At 46.1% G+C, this 14,724-nt stretch overlaps 1 protein-coding gene across 4 annotated transcripts in view; it reads left to right on the top strand.

Moving 5' to 3' along the window:
* The first annotated feature begins 2,217 nt into the window (after positions 1 to 2,217).
* ttyh2l (tweety homolog 2, like) overlaps positions 2,218 to 14,724 on the top strand; it is a 23,005-nt gene continuing 10,498 nt past the window's right edge. For all 4 annotated transcript variants that reach the window (XM_081711341.1, XM_081711340.1, XM_081711339.1 and 1 more), the window contains exons 1-3: positions 2,218 to 2,668; positions 6,613 to 6,785; positions 11,838 to 11,949. In XM_081711341.1, coding sequence (XP_081567467.1) covers positions 2,540 to 2,668; positions 6,613 to 6,785; positions 11,838 to 11,949 — 414 coding nt within the window. In that variant the 5' untranslated portion in view covers positions 2,218 to 2,539. The remainder of the gene's footprint in view (positions 2,669 to 6,612; positions 6,786 to 11,837; positions 11,950 to 14,724) is intronic.

The following is a 14,724-nucleotide window of genomic DNA, read 5'->3' as shown; positions in this document are numbered from 1 at the left end:
AAGTGAACAGGGAGAGCCAGCCAGTCATAAGAGATAGATGCTGTCGCGCTAGGCTCCTTAAAGGCAGAAGCAGTAGGATTTGACGGTTGCTGCTTAAAACATACCGTTCAAAGTTGACCCCTCCGGCTTAACGAGAGAGAGAGAGAGAGAGAGAGAGAGAGAGAGAGAGAGAGAGAGAGAGAGAGAGAGAGAGAGAGAGAGAGAGAGAGAGAGAATGAAGAGAGGTCGCGGAGTTACCGAGAACGAGAGAGAGAGAATGAAGAGAGGTCGCGGAGTTCCCGAGAACAAAGCACTGAGTCAGAGAAATAAAACTTTAGTTTCTGATTACGTTCAAAGGCACAAATAAACAACCACTCCCCGCACAAACAAGCCTGCGGGAAAGATTTGCGTACTGGGATATGGCGTAATCTTGCATAATCTTTACAATGCAGATCACTGACATTAGGTCTAGCAACATGAGTAAGTTTGTGCAGCTAAACCTATTTCATCCATGTGAAGTGAAATGAAAAAGGACGCGTCGATTTTTTTTAAACGGCTCTCGGAAAGGAACGGAGCCGTAAGATCCAGGTTCCCTTCAGCCGGTTATTCCCACCCCTACCAGAGAGATCCGGCTTCCGGAGCCCCCATCTGATAGATGGATTTCAGCGCCTTCACGTCCTAATTACCGTGGTGACTAATCGACCTTGAAAGCAGGCGTTCAAAACATAGAGCCTAGTCGACTTTAGGTCTAACTCAGCTTTCTGCTGATATCATATTTTGCTTCACAGCGGTTCACCATATTCCTGACGAGGGAATTCTACAAGTTATTCCCATTCTGGTAGCTTTGAATACAGTCAGCAGCAGTAATATGCAACATTATGTTCAATGACATATACAGGCACGTGTTTTCAATACTTAGCTAATGGAGATGAAACCATGTACTACACCCATGAGCTGGATAATGAAAAAGTTTATTAATAATAATTAAATGCAAGTTAGCTTTAATTTTAGTGGGTGCAAAAAATAAGAATATACCATTGAATACGTATGCCATATGCTGGAAAAGCTTCCATATTTAATATCATTTTACCCAAACGTTTAGGGGAAAAGTAATGAAAGGTCAAACAGCCTTATTCTATAGCGGTTCTATAGCGGTTTCAGGAGTGATATTACAGCTATCGGATGCAATCACTTGAACTGCCTTCTTCGTCCACCAGATGTCAACCTTGAATAACACTGTCTCCGCTGCTGGGGTCAACCCCCACCGCCCCCTTGAAGTCACGCCGAGGCAATTCCGATGAACTCAAACCGCAGGCGTGAAAGCCACTTCGACATTAGGCTGGTTTAACATCGGAGGAAAAGAAGTCACGAATGCAAACAACACCAGTTTTACAGGCTGTGCTTTTCCCACCATATTTCTGCATCATTAGGACGCTTTTGCTTTCCTTTAAATCTCATTACATTGGATCCATTCAGCTAAGATCCCCGAGATGTCTGACTTCCAAGCTCACCTCCTGCTGTGCACAGTTGCGCTCAGAAACAGCTGGAGATTTCAACGCCATTCTACGACTGTCTTCAGTACAAGCCTCATGTAAAAATGTCTTTCTTCTTTGAGTTTCTCATCCATCACAGTCACACCTTCAAAATGAATGAATGCTCACGGTATGAACTCTTTGGTTATACATGTTACTGTGAAGTATTGTAACCCTGACTTCCCAAGAAGTAATGAATCAGTTCACCAGCACACCAGCCATTGTGGAAGCATAGGCGATGAGATAGACCTACAATTTAACTGAAATCCTGCTGGTTGTCACATGCAAAATTATGACCACTAAAAATAAAAAAGCGTGTATCATGCATACTGAGCCCTGTGCAAGGCAGATTATTAGACAAATTGCAATTTTGTTGAAGGCTTTCCCTGTGAAGAAGGCAAACGTATTCTAAATAAAATATGAACCTTTCTCTGGACATTTTTCGTTACAAGTTCAGTTCATTTATATGCGCACACAATATACGCGCATTCTGTTTTTAATAACACGCCTAAAGGAAGCATTAAAACCTCTTTGGCAATCAAACCTTCGAGATATGGATGCTTTTGGATATGGCCTAATACATTTCTAATATCCTTCGAGATTTAACGTAACCTGAGTAGAACAGTCTGTCTTCCACGGTGCAGCCTACTCACGCTTTTAACGCGTAACTGCATCGAGCATTGGAACTGGCCCTCGGTTTCAGGGCGACTTGTCACACAAATGAAGAAGGTTGGCCGACTCTCAGACGACCTGCTCGTGCGCAGATGCGTCAGGAACAGCGTTGTGCGCGAGCTCCTGAGCGCTCCTTGAACTGCGCGCTCACTGCTCCTCGAGCGGCGTTGCAGTTATAGCTTAATTGCTGTGCTATGTGTCGTTTAAGGCGGAACGCACAAGAGGAAATGCTTTTACGTGGTGCCCTTGCCTCGCGATTTGAGCGCCTACGTACTTCGTTTTTGTTGGTACTCGTTTTGTTTGGAAAGTGAGGCGCGAGGATAACTCGGGCGATTAAGTGTCAGGTTGTGTGCAGAATGGCATTCGCGCGACAAGACTACATTGCCCCGTGGTGGACTTACTGGCTTCACAATTTCCCACATATTAACTTTAATTTCCATGCAGTTGACAACACCTTTAAACCGGAGGAAGTGAACTACCAGCAGGTCAGTGCCCTGGTTTTGCTGTCTCCAGAGGGCGCGTGACTACCTCGGTAGCTGGGCGTCCAGGTGGACGTACACCCAGGCACGGAGGCACGCGCGACTGAGCTCATATCACTTTGAAGCATTAGAACAGTGTAAACATCCTGGCTGAATAGTGACAAAGACACGTTTAGCTGTTTAATCAGGAAACGGCTTAAATTGGCATAATTATATTTGAAATGATATTTAGATGGAAATGATGATTGGACAATCAAAAACCATGAACTCATTCCTTTTTTATGAGCTAAATCCATTATGTGACATCTAAATGAACATATCTTTAGAATTCTCCAAGTAATGGCCAAGGGGAAGACTTGTGAACTTGATTCCATAATTATGCTATTACTAACAAAGCCAGCAGTGTCTTGAACATCCACAGGCCATGTCTCTTGGTGTGGGTTTCGTGTCTTTTGTGTGCTACTGGACTGATTTGCTTATTCTTTGTATGGTAGCCATGTCACGTAAACACACCTGGAGAGGGAAAATTCTTTTCAAGGAGTCTTAAGACTGTTTCAGTGCCATTAACATTGTGTTACAGTTTAAAATAGCTCCCACACTGGCACTGAAGCACTGAAAAAAAAGTGTGGCCTCAGCTGTGTTCTGGATCCACTCTGCATTCCACATACATTAGTCCACAGATTGACTATCTTTGAATACAAATGGCTCTCCTCAAGATTCAGTGTGGGAGTGCCTGTGTTAGACTGATGGTTTACTATAGACACAAAGGAGGCACAGATGGACCACGGGGCTGTGGTTTAGATATTTCACATGTTCAGCTCATGAGGAGCGCCACAGTCCAGCATACATAGCAGGACCAAAGTCTGATTTCAGATACCTAGATTCCACCTAAACAAATCAGTAAGGAAAGAAAGTACGTTTATATATTTTGTATCTCAGTAAATAAGTGGAAGTAGAAAAATAAAGTGGAATAAAGTGAGCCTTCCCCGATCGGCTAGCAAGTGATTGTGAAATGGATTGAATCTTTTGATTGCTCCCTTTGTAACATTAGATGCTGTTCTTGCCATGTTGTTGTTTCACGGCACATTTTCTGTTTCCCTTCAAAGATCAAGTACTTGTTTAGTTTATTTTGTAAACTGCGTGTGTAAGAATCCTAAATGAACATATGAGGAAAACAGATGCCTATTATTTTATTTAAACAATAAAATCTATATTTTCCCACTCTCTACATTTTCTAGTGTGTTTAGCCCTGAGCTGTTTCGTGACAATGCTCATAAAAGAGCCATTTAAACATGACAGTGGCTTTCATCACCTCAGAGTGTTTCAAAGTTGAAATCATTCATCTCGGGACTCCTTTCTGCATCATCTCACATTCTTCTGACGATCTCTTATGTATTTTCTCAATTACAGTCAGTAATTTCTATTAATATGTACAACGTGAATATGGCATCTGATAAGAATGAGCTAAATTTAGTCATTGGGGCAAAGGAGTGCGTATAGCTTCAGGCCACTGTGAGAAATCTCTGGTAGCAAGATCATTCTGTATCGTTCCAGGGTCATGCATTGTCCTCTGACAGTGTTTCCTGCTTCATGACCTCTTCCACCTTCGTAGCTACACTGTTGATTTTTCTCTGGTTAGCTTATAGCATTTCACTGAAGGTCTTTTTTTGGTTCAGTGGTTAATTCTCCATACTTTGCCTTAGAGTGCCAGTAATATATCTGTGCTCACCAGCTCTCAGTAAATTTAATTTTGCTCACTAAATCCCAGTGCTGTGCCTTACATAATGGGATGAGTAAAATTCACTCAAGCAAACGCTACTCCTCTGGATGAGGATATTATGAACAGGCTGCAGCTCGCTTTAGAAAGGTAAGCTGAGATAGCTTTTCTGATTACTGAACTGAGTAACGTCCTTCTAAACGTTGCTGAGTGAGAGTACGCATCTGAAAAGGCCTTCCCGTCGAGTAGAGTGGAACACTGCGTCGGAGACCTACGCGCTCTCTCTCCACGTGGGGTAAGCCCTGCTGAGGTCTGCGCCAGGCTTTCTGAGAGCATAGTGCCAGCGCTTATAGTTCTGCATCTGTCGAGCGTGCGCTGCCCTTCGTGGGAACTCAGAAATGGCTCCGCCATGCTGCTCTCTTTTGCTTGCCATTCATAGAGAACTCAGTATTTGCAGTTCATAACAATGGAGATAACTATGGAACATTAATATGTATATATTGGCAAAAGTATGCTGGACGCCTTTCCTAATTGATCAGTTATTCAGGTGTTTCAGCTGAAGGCACCGCTAACAGGTGTATAAAATCAAGCACGTAGCCATGCAGTCTCTATGGACTCTGCGGCATTGGCGGGAAAATGGCCACGGTGATGTTAAACGTGGCATTGGGCTGCCACCTTTGCCACTACTCAGTTCATGAAATTTTTGCCCTTCTTGATCTGCCCGGTCAAGTGCTGATATTGCGTTGATACTGTGAGATGGAAGTGTGGGAACGCTGCAGCTGCTCCATGGCTTAGCCATGGAGCGGTACAGCGTGTAGAGTGACGGTGCATGGCCGCTGCATGCTGATGTGCAGAGCGCATCACCTGCTGTTGACCGCATCGCTCGCTACAGAATACCGAACCTCCTCAAGGTTCTACATGTCGGAATGCACAGTGCCGGCATTAAGGTCTGGCAGAAGAAGAACAGTGCATGCAAACGTTTTAGAAGATAGATATTTTAGACAATTACACGATTCCAACTTTGTGGCAACAGTTTGTCTTATTTTATGTATGCAAGGTGCTTTTTCTTATTTTATGTGTGTATTTCTTATTATTGTCACGGGCGAAGCACGTAGTCACAAATATGAGTCTCCAGCTGAAAAGTTGAATGAAACTAACAAAACTGAAGCTGAACATAAAAGTGCACTAACCAAAACTGAAGCTGAACATAAAAGTGCACTAACAAAACTGAAGCTGAACATAAAAGTGCACTAACAAAACTGAAGCTGAACATAAAAGTGCACTAACCAAAACTGAAGCTGAACATAAAAGTGCACTAACCAAAACTGAAGCTGAACATAAAAGTGCACTAACCAAAACTGAAGAAAGCCAACGTAAGAGTAGCATCAGTGATCGAAAACACAAAATGCTTATAAAGTAGACAACGTAACACATTATAAAAATTACAAAATCTATATAAATAATGTGCTGGTCACATAACATTTGCAAATCTCAGAAGATGTTAGTGTTTGGAAAATTTTGGCAAATGACTCTAAATTACTCTAATTAGTTTTTACTATTATGCAACATGTGGTGTATTAGAGTTGCTATGTACTGCTCTAATAGCAAGATACCGGTGTGATTGACCCCCATTAGCTGACTTCAAGGCTCTCCAAAAATAATGGATGTATTATTCACTGTGCAATTCGGGGAACCATTTTACATTTCAGTCTCGCTGACAAATGCGGTGTTTGCAGGCTTTCAGTTCTGTTTATGGCGCCGTCTCTCGTACACCACTCCTGCGGGCTCTGCTAGCTTGGGGGTCACATGACTGCAGAGCTCTATCTTGTCTCACCTCTGTAATCACATGATGCTCGATTCAAAGAGGATCATTTGATCATTTCTGCTTTGCCTCAGTCCATGTGTGTTACCATAGCAATTTGCAGCCACGCTCAAAACCATGCGCAGATACACACCACATATGCACAAACACACAGAATTTTTAGCCTGACTCTCTAGCCTGCTTTATTTTGAATAAACATCTCCGAGCAGCTCATCCACTTGCATGCATTTCCCATCTCTAATCTAGGGAATCCTTCAACATTTAGCACCCATTAGCTGGATTAAGCCCAAATTATGCCTATGGGAGGAATAAAACTGTTATTGTCCATATATTAGCCTTTTCATCCTCAATTAGCTGCTGACTTTCTCCCTGTGTTCCCCTCTGCTCTGATCTCCGTCCCCTGTGGGCCAGTCCCTTGTCGTCCTGGCCTGCGTGGCTGTTGGGGGCCTGGGCCTGACTTTCCTGCCGCTGGCCGTCTACTGGAGCTGCCTGTGCTTCTCTCGCAGGAAGAGAGGCGAGGAGACCAAGACGCCAGACGCCTGCTGTGTCACGTGGGCCGCAGTGGTCACGGGCCTTGTCATATGGTAAGTCTGTCCCGCTCTCTGGCCCTTGGCTACGTGGCTCCCCAGAAGTCAGCACCGGCAGCACAGAAACAGGGACTACTCTGTGTACAGTTGTCTTGGGGAGGAAAACAAGGACCGGACAGGAGATTTTAACTAAATAACAGCCCACAAGTGCATCGAGTAAAGTGATAAGATTGCTACTAGATTTCCCCAGCATTTTCCTTTTGTTATGAAGGGGAACAGTGAAAACGCAGGGGTGCAATTATTCCTGCATTCTGCATTAGTTCAGCCTGTCAATACTGTGTCTGAGTCCATGTGTTCAGACAGAATGAGTATTTTATCTCTGCAGTTCCAGCCTTTGTGTTTCGAAACAGGAGGGGAGGCGGGAGTCCACGCTTTGTAATAATGGCCTGATCACAATTCCGATCCCAGCCCTGTTTACGATGAGATGTGCTGACAGGACCCGATTCCGACTCACAGTCCAGGCAAAGTGACGAGGGCAACTGGGGTGGCAGGATGTGTGCGGATAAAAAGAGATTGACGTTATCCTGTGACATTCCTTTTGGAAGGGCCGCCGTATCTTTCCAAGGGGAACAGGGTGTTGCAGTGGGGACTGGATTTACGGATTTGCAGTGGTGGGTATGAGAGGTCAGGAGTGACTGAGCCAAACCCTTTCGAGCTGAAAAGGCTTAGGAGCATGATGCACACAGAAGCGAGACCAGGTGTGCAGACAGTGATTTTGGGCAAGACGTGCCGCTGGCCTGCAGCAGTCGCTGAGAGGGACCGGCCTCCTCCAGACCAAGACTCACTACACCCAGCGCCATGAGCGGAAAATGGGCAAACATGAAGCGGAAGGCGAAGTGGCTGGACGACACACGGAGCTCAGGTTGCGGTGGTGCACGTGCGCATGGCACCATCACACACACCTGTGCCTGGCAGGAGTAGTGAGAGGAGTAGTGAAGAGACAGGTGTGACTGTGACCCGGACGCTCGTGAGCCGGGCCACTGAGCACGATTCTGAGCGGCATCGGTGGTCCGCAGAGAGCAGCACCTCATTCCGTTCACACTCTGAATGCGTCATACTCTGTCACACACATAATACTGACAAGCACAGCTTGGCTGGCAGAAATAACATTAAAAACATCCTGAATTTAATGTGTATATATACAGGAAAAAAAAAACCTTACAATTTAAAAAGCATTTACTGTATTTATTTATTTGCCATGTGAAAATTCTCCCTTTCAACCCTGCGATGACTAAGTGATTATTTTTGTTTTGTTGTGACATCATACTCTGTAGAGCTATTGAGCCCCACTCCCATAATGCCATCGACCCTGCGCCACCAGGAGTTGGCGGTTCAGCCCCTTTGCTCATATTCCTACTTCTTCAGAATTCCAGTTTGTTTGCCAAAGAGCTTAATTGAATCATAGAATTCACCTTAATCTTGCGACAGACGCGTAAATGCCGAGTTCAGATCGAATTAGCTTCGTGACGCTGCTTAGCACACAGGGGTTTGTCTCTTCACCCTTCCCCATGCTCCGCAGTGGGCCTTGTTGAAAAACTAACTGCATTTATACTGACACAGACATACATGTTTAAATGGCAAAAAAACCCTGAAACCTGTGACTTTTGGTTTTGATTTGGACCATAGACATATATTGACAGAGCTATTTCTGAAAATCAATTGCCCATCCGTAGCTCATTTAAACCTACGAATCAGCTCTGATAACAAATAAACGCAGATCTATAGCTTTACAGTTTCCTCTTTCAAAGCCTTTACCAATTTCAAAGTTTTTCACAATTTCCTGCAGCATTGTTTTGTTCATCTTGTGTGACACATTGTGAATAGCAGGAGCTGCAGATGGCCAAGAGGAGGTAAAGAGAGTTATCAGCGTGCGCATCGCTGTAGGCTGCTGCTGTTGCCTACGCTGCGCAATTCTTAGTTAAATATTACATTGCCTCCATATTCAGGGGAATCAGGAGGTGCTTGCGCAGTGCCATGGCAGGGTGTCTTTCCTGAAGCTTGTGCATTGCGCAGCTCCTAGAATACGTGCAGGTTTTTCTCGCCTGCCTGAGCACAGCCATGTCTGGAGGCTTGGACTGTGACTTGCTGTTTTCCTCTGCTGCTCTAACACCCCCCCCCCCCCCCCCCCACACACACACACACCAGCCCACCACTATTTACAAATATAGACCTCCTGTGAATGTCAACTTCTTTTCGGGTGACCAAGTTTCTTGTCGGTGTGTGCGAGCTTAATTTGGTTAATGTTAATCTTTGTTAAAGTTGTGTTAGCTTTTCCTGGGTTTGTAGGCTCAGTGTCACCCATTTGAATACTGATTTTATGCATTTGTTTTCTTCAATTATTTGTGAAAGCTAAAAAACCAGCCCGACTAATGAAAGCGTGTCAGATTCAGAAAGCTCTCATGACCACTGGCCAGAGCTCAAGCAGGTCAATTCTCTCTGTTTTCATAAACTACTGCATAACAGCCCCTGCTCTTTGTGGAATGCACCAAGCTTTAGTTAAGAAGTTGCAATGGTGCACGTGGTGTTTTATCACACAATCCTTGAGTCTGATGCCGCATTACTCATTCATCCTCAGTATTTATTTATTTATTTAGGGCTATCTGAAAGACCTCAGCCAGTAGAGAATTTCTCCTAAGCCCTTTCTCTGTATCTGCAGGCTTCTTAGAAGCCAAGTCAATTAGCTGTGGTCAGTTAGCAGCACTTTGATGATATAAGCAGCCTGTTTGAGATGTGCGGTCCTGTCTGGAGGCCCTACTGCTCTGATGCCTTTCTGGTGGCCCAGCTACAGTGAGGTCTTTCTGGATCCCCGGATGTTCCGAGGTCTTTCTGGAGGGCCCACGCTTGCTGGAACGTCTCCCTCTGGCACAGGGCGTCGGTGCCAAGATATAGGACCTCATATAGTCTGTAAACAAACCCTATCCCCCATGTTAGACTGCCACCACACAGTAAATATTGGTAGAGAATTTCTCCTAAGCCCTTTCTCTGTATGTGGTCAATCAGCTGTGGTCATGTGCAGCACTTTGATGATATGAGCAGCCTGTTAGAGATGTACAGTACGGACTGGAGGCAGAGATGCATGCAATAAGGCCTTTCCGGAGGCCTGGCCACACTGTGTCTTTCTGGGGGCCCATCGCTTGCAGGAACAGGGCGCCGATGCCAGAATATTGGGCCCCGTATGATCTGTAAACAAACCCTCTTCCCCATGTTAATTGGTCCAAACGACATCCCGATAGTCCCCCAAGTGGCGGCCGGAACAGCTCTGGTGGTGAGACGGAGAGAAGGGTGTGCCCTTGACCCTGGCAGGTGTGGGCAGACGTGCTGCAGGGTGGCTGCAATGAAGCATGACTGGCAGCGTTTCCGTCCGCCCACCATTTTGTCCACACCCGCTCGTCTGTGCCTGGGGGGCCAATTTTGAAAACTACACGGGGTGCCTGTGCTGTTTGGCGAGAAGTGAACTTTGAGAGCTTATGTCATGTGCTCGAATGTTTGCACTTCTGCCAGGTTCTTTTTTCCCCTGTTCTCATTTGAAAGATCCCCCGCACATTAGTCATCGTACGTGAGCCTGTCCCTGGACTATTCATTCTTATTTTTGTCTGATTTGAGTAGTGGAGGGGAAATGAATGGAAACGTGGGAGCTTTAAGTGAGATGTAATGTAATGAAAGCGCCGTGTTCCCTGTGAGCTGACGTAGAAGCAGTGCACATGGAGAACCTGCTAATGCAAACTGAAGCACCGCGGGCCTAGGACAGCTTCCACCGCGGTCAGGAGGTTCCAGAGACAGGATGGCCCTCTTCTACACACACACACACGCACACACACACGCACACACACACACACACATGCACACACGCTCACATTCCACATCCGCGCTGCTGGGGCACCTCTAACAGCACGACTGCTCGGTTCATCTGTTCGCTCCCTATTGTCCTCTTATTGATTTCCTTTGTTTATATTAGCAGCAATTTTAGCCCGCTTTGTTCCTAGCAGTGCGAAGTCTGTTGCGCCCTCCATCTCTGGTTCTATGTCTCACTCTCACTCTGTCTCCCTGCGTCAAAGCAAACTGGGTTCTTCTACGAGGCTTCACTACAGAAGTGATTGATGGCAGGGGTCACAGGGGTCACATGGAGGATCAGGACCTGCCTTTTACTTGCCTCTCCGAGTTACCCTCTGACCCCTGGTAACAAGAGTGACTTCAGTTTAATCTGATAGGCAGAAATTGCATCATCAGTCATGTGAGCGTACAGGCCGGGGCGAGGGGAACTGTTTATCCACTGAGGATATGACTAGGGAGATCCTTGGAATCATCCCAAATCATCCCAACGTTCCCGAGCCGTGTCGCACGCCATCATGGAGAGATTTAGTGCCCGCGTCCCAACTGCTCTCTGTCTTTGTTCACGGCTTCTGAGAGACACTCGGAACGTGTGGAGGGAACAGGGGAGCCCTTCCGATTGAGACGGGCATCGGGCGGCGGATAGATCCTGCACGGCCAATAAAGCGGCCCGGGGGAGGCGAGGCTCCGGCGCGCCGGTCTGAGGTGGTGCTCGTGGTAGGGGCATGGCCGTGGGACGGGTGGAGCTGGCGGTAGGGGCGGAGCAGAGGCACTAATGCCAGGCCGCGGGTTCATGAAACGCTCCGCTGTGCTCTAATTAACATGACTTATTCAAGCACTGCAGTCAGCTTTATGTTATGTTCTCGTTTCTTCTTCCAAATGACTGGTTCCGTTAATGGGAACGTGAGGGAGAAGATGGGGAGTGTGTCTGATTCACATACTGACTGAAGACCTTGTGTGGGTGTTAACATGTGCTTTATGAATATTACCCTGTACTCTGAAATGTTCTTTTTAATCGCAACCCAAGAGGTCAGCTAACAATTTGAGTTAAAGCAAAGTCAACATCATTTATATGACCTTACAAGTCTTCTGTAAAGTGTGTTGCTTTGAATCAATTTGTTGTATTAGAGTTTACTTATAAAAACTGTATTAAAGAACATGTAATAAACCTGGAACAATCATTCAGAATGGAAAATGTACTTTTGCCCTTTTCATTCTCAGCACTGCAGTGGGTGTTGGTTTCTATGGAAACAGTGAAACCAATGATGGGGTCTACCAGCTGACCTATTCACTCTACAGTGCCAATCACACTCTGGGTGGCATCGATAGCCTGGTAAGAGCGTTTGTTCCATTACCTGTTTCATATCTACTCTTGTTAAATTGTTGTATATATCTGCTGTTGCCTAATTACCTGAGGATTAATAGTATACACACACACACACACAGGAGGAAAACAAACAAATGGCTTTGCATTAGGTTTTCTCTCTGTAAACAATATTAAAAAGAAAAAGATAATGTGGACAAGCAAACGTTGTATTCTTGGTCCTGATTTGTGTGTGTGCGTTTGTGTGTGTGCGTGCGTGCTCTTGAGTGTGTTAGGGTTAGGTATTAATCATAGTGGAAAGACTAATATTCATCTCTTTTTAAGGGAACTAAATGTCTATATCTGTACCTGTGATCAGTGTCACTCACATGCAGCGGTATGGATTTCCATTTCTCACACGTGTGTCATGTGTCAGGAGTCTGGGCAGAACTACAGGAGGGGATTCCAGAATATTCTCCTGTGATTCACTTCGCCTGCGGAGCAGGTTTGCCCTGCTCAGTTTAGTCTTCGCTTCTTCAAACCTCCTTCCACAGATGGAATTCTTCAGCAAACTGGCCCCTCTTGAACCTGAGTGGGTTTCATCAGAAATGAAAAGGTTTTGTTGAAAAGCAGAACAAAGCTGGAACTGAGCCAGTAAATCCTGTTAAAGACCAACAGAGCAACCACCAATAATCATTTTAATGGGAATTTTCAGCCTATTTTTTCATTAACTATGAGTGATGTTTATATTTGCTTCCTAGTTGTGAATCACTCGACTTGTTAAAACAGGTGGTTAAGGTACTGAACTTGTAATCAGAAGGTTGCTGGTTCAAGCCCCCCCCACTACCAAGTTGCTCACTGTTGGTGAGCAAGGCCCTTGACCCTCAAGTATTAAGTCATAATTGTAAGTTGCCTTGTATAAAAGTGGCAGGTAAATGATCAAAATTGCTATGTGAAAAAACACAAAACAATTGCTCTATTATTTGGACAGCACCCAAAAAGTCTTATGATGGACCCAACAGTGGCAAATACAATGGGGAAAAAAAAGAGTTTAAGGTAAGCTTCTTTTATACCCCCCCCCCCCATGCCTTTAGACAGAGACAGAAGAGGTTTTTTCAATCTCAGCTCCCTCTCCAGCTATCTGGATGGTGTGATAAGCTGATAGCACCAGTCCTCACCCACAGCCTACGGAATGGTTGCAGCATGTTATCAAGCCTGAGCCTCTGCAGCCTTCTTCTTCTGTCATCCAGGACTTGGTGGTGTGTTGGGGGGGCAGCTGCAGGAGTGTGGCAGAGCTGGGCATGCTGAAGCCTCACTATCCCGCCGAACCCTCTGGCAAGCCGCCTTCGACCTCCTGCTCCCGCACGGAGGTCGCTGCCGCTCCAGCCCACCGTCGCTCTCGCTTGTCCGGCCAAGGATCGTGGTGCTTATCACACCCTGCTGTCCCACCAGGTCAGGCGGTTGTACGGCAAAACAAAGCCTTCTGGCCCTGGGGACCGGGTTATCATTCAGTCCTGCAAACGAGGTGGACCTGAAGGAAACCACGCCAGGGAAAATCCAGATTTGTTCCTGGTGAAAGGCTCTGGTGGAGTAGGAAAAGGTGCTTATCTTCTCAAAGCTAAGCCCGATGGCACACGGACTCTGAGTTGCTGCTAGATTGAGTGACGAATGACAGTGTTCTTTTAAAAACAAGCTGGCATAGAAGTTCTACTTGTTCATGTGGGTTTTTTTTAAGTGTCTTCTCCTAATCGCAGAAACGGTTTCTTGTAGGCCTGCATTTAAGACAGTTTTGGAGGCTAATCTGGGTAAGATCCTGGATTTTGTGAACGGATGCAGGTTCCCAACCATGCTGACGTCCTGATGGACAGAGTGGAGGTGCCAGACAGATGGGTTACACTGTACCTCCACATCACTTCTGACACTCTCCCTGCTTAACTCAGTCAGAGAGCACGTGCAAGCAGTAGGCCCAGTTGCAAAACTAGCAGGGCGATACTACTGAACTCTTGAAAATCATATTAACTGTGAAGAGGCCCTCTCATGTGGCATATTGCAGAGGCATAATGGCTGTTCCTACTGGTTATGACTCGCGCACGACTGACTGAATGGGGGAGATTGTGTTGTTAACAATGCACAGGTCATGTGACATCTCCACGGAGGACAGCGCTCCCAGAAAGTGCTCTGCGTATTCCACTGTGTTAAAGCGCTCTTGAGGGGTTGGATGAAGAGAACACCCCCACGCTCAGTTCGTAGCTCTCTCCAGCCAGACCCGTCCTCCTCCTTCGGAGTCTAAACGCCCCATCGGCGTTCCCAGTAGATGAATAGGCTGGCATCTCGGGCTGCGGCACCGTTTCATTGACAAACTGCAGATAGATGCACATATATAAACAAGAACCCTAAACAAATTTGCAGAAAGCAGACCTTTCAGGGCTCCCACTCAGACGTGCCTTTTACGTCCATCACGTAGCTCCGTCTCGTCAATTTCCCCCTGCAGCTTCACTACGTATGCAGTCCACAGAACAGCTGTACACGTTAATTACAAGTCGATAACTGTTAATTAGCTTCTCCGCACCGCAGAGCTGGTTTGATACTGAGTGCAGACAGAGTGCAGACTGTATGAGGCGCTCGGCGGGTTCGGCGTTTGCAGGTGGGGGATCAGCTCCTCCTCGCCCATGTTAATCAGTTTTCATCGTGGCACGGCATGCAGAGTGATCCCAGACCGGCACCTTTTCGGGAGTTTGATGAACGAAACCTGCTTGGCTCTGACCCTTGACCGGTAGACCCCGATGCCTCTCCTGCTCCTCCTCA

Source organism: Electrophorus electricus, chromosome 3 (assembly GCF_041902795.1).
Source record: "Electrophorus electricus isolate QZ-2024a chromosome 3, ASM4190279v1, whole genome shotgun sequence".
NCBI classification, from domain to species: domain Eukaryota; kingdom Metazoa; phylum Chordata; class Actinopteri; order Gymnotiformes; family Gymnotidae; genus Electrophorus; species Electrophorus electricus.
The sequence above is the reverse complement of the archived record's forward strand: the minus strand, read 5'-3'. Positions and strand labels throughout refer to the sequence as shown.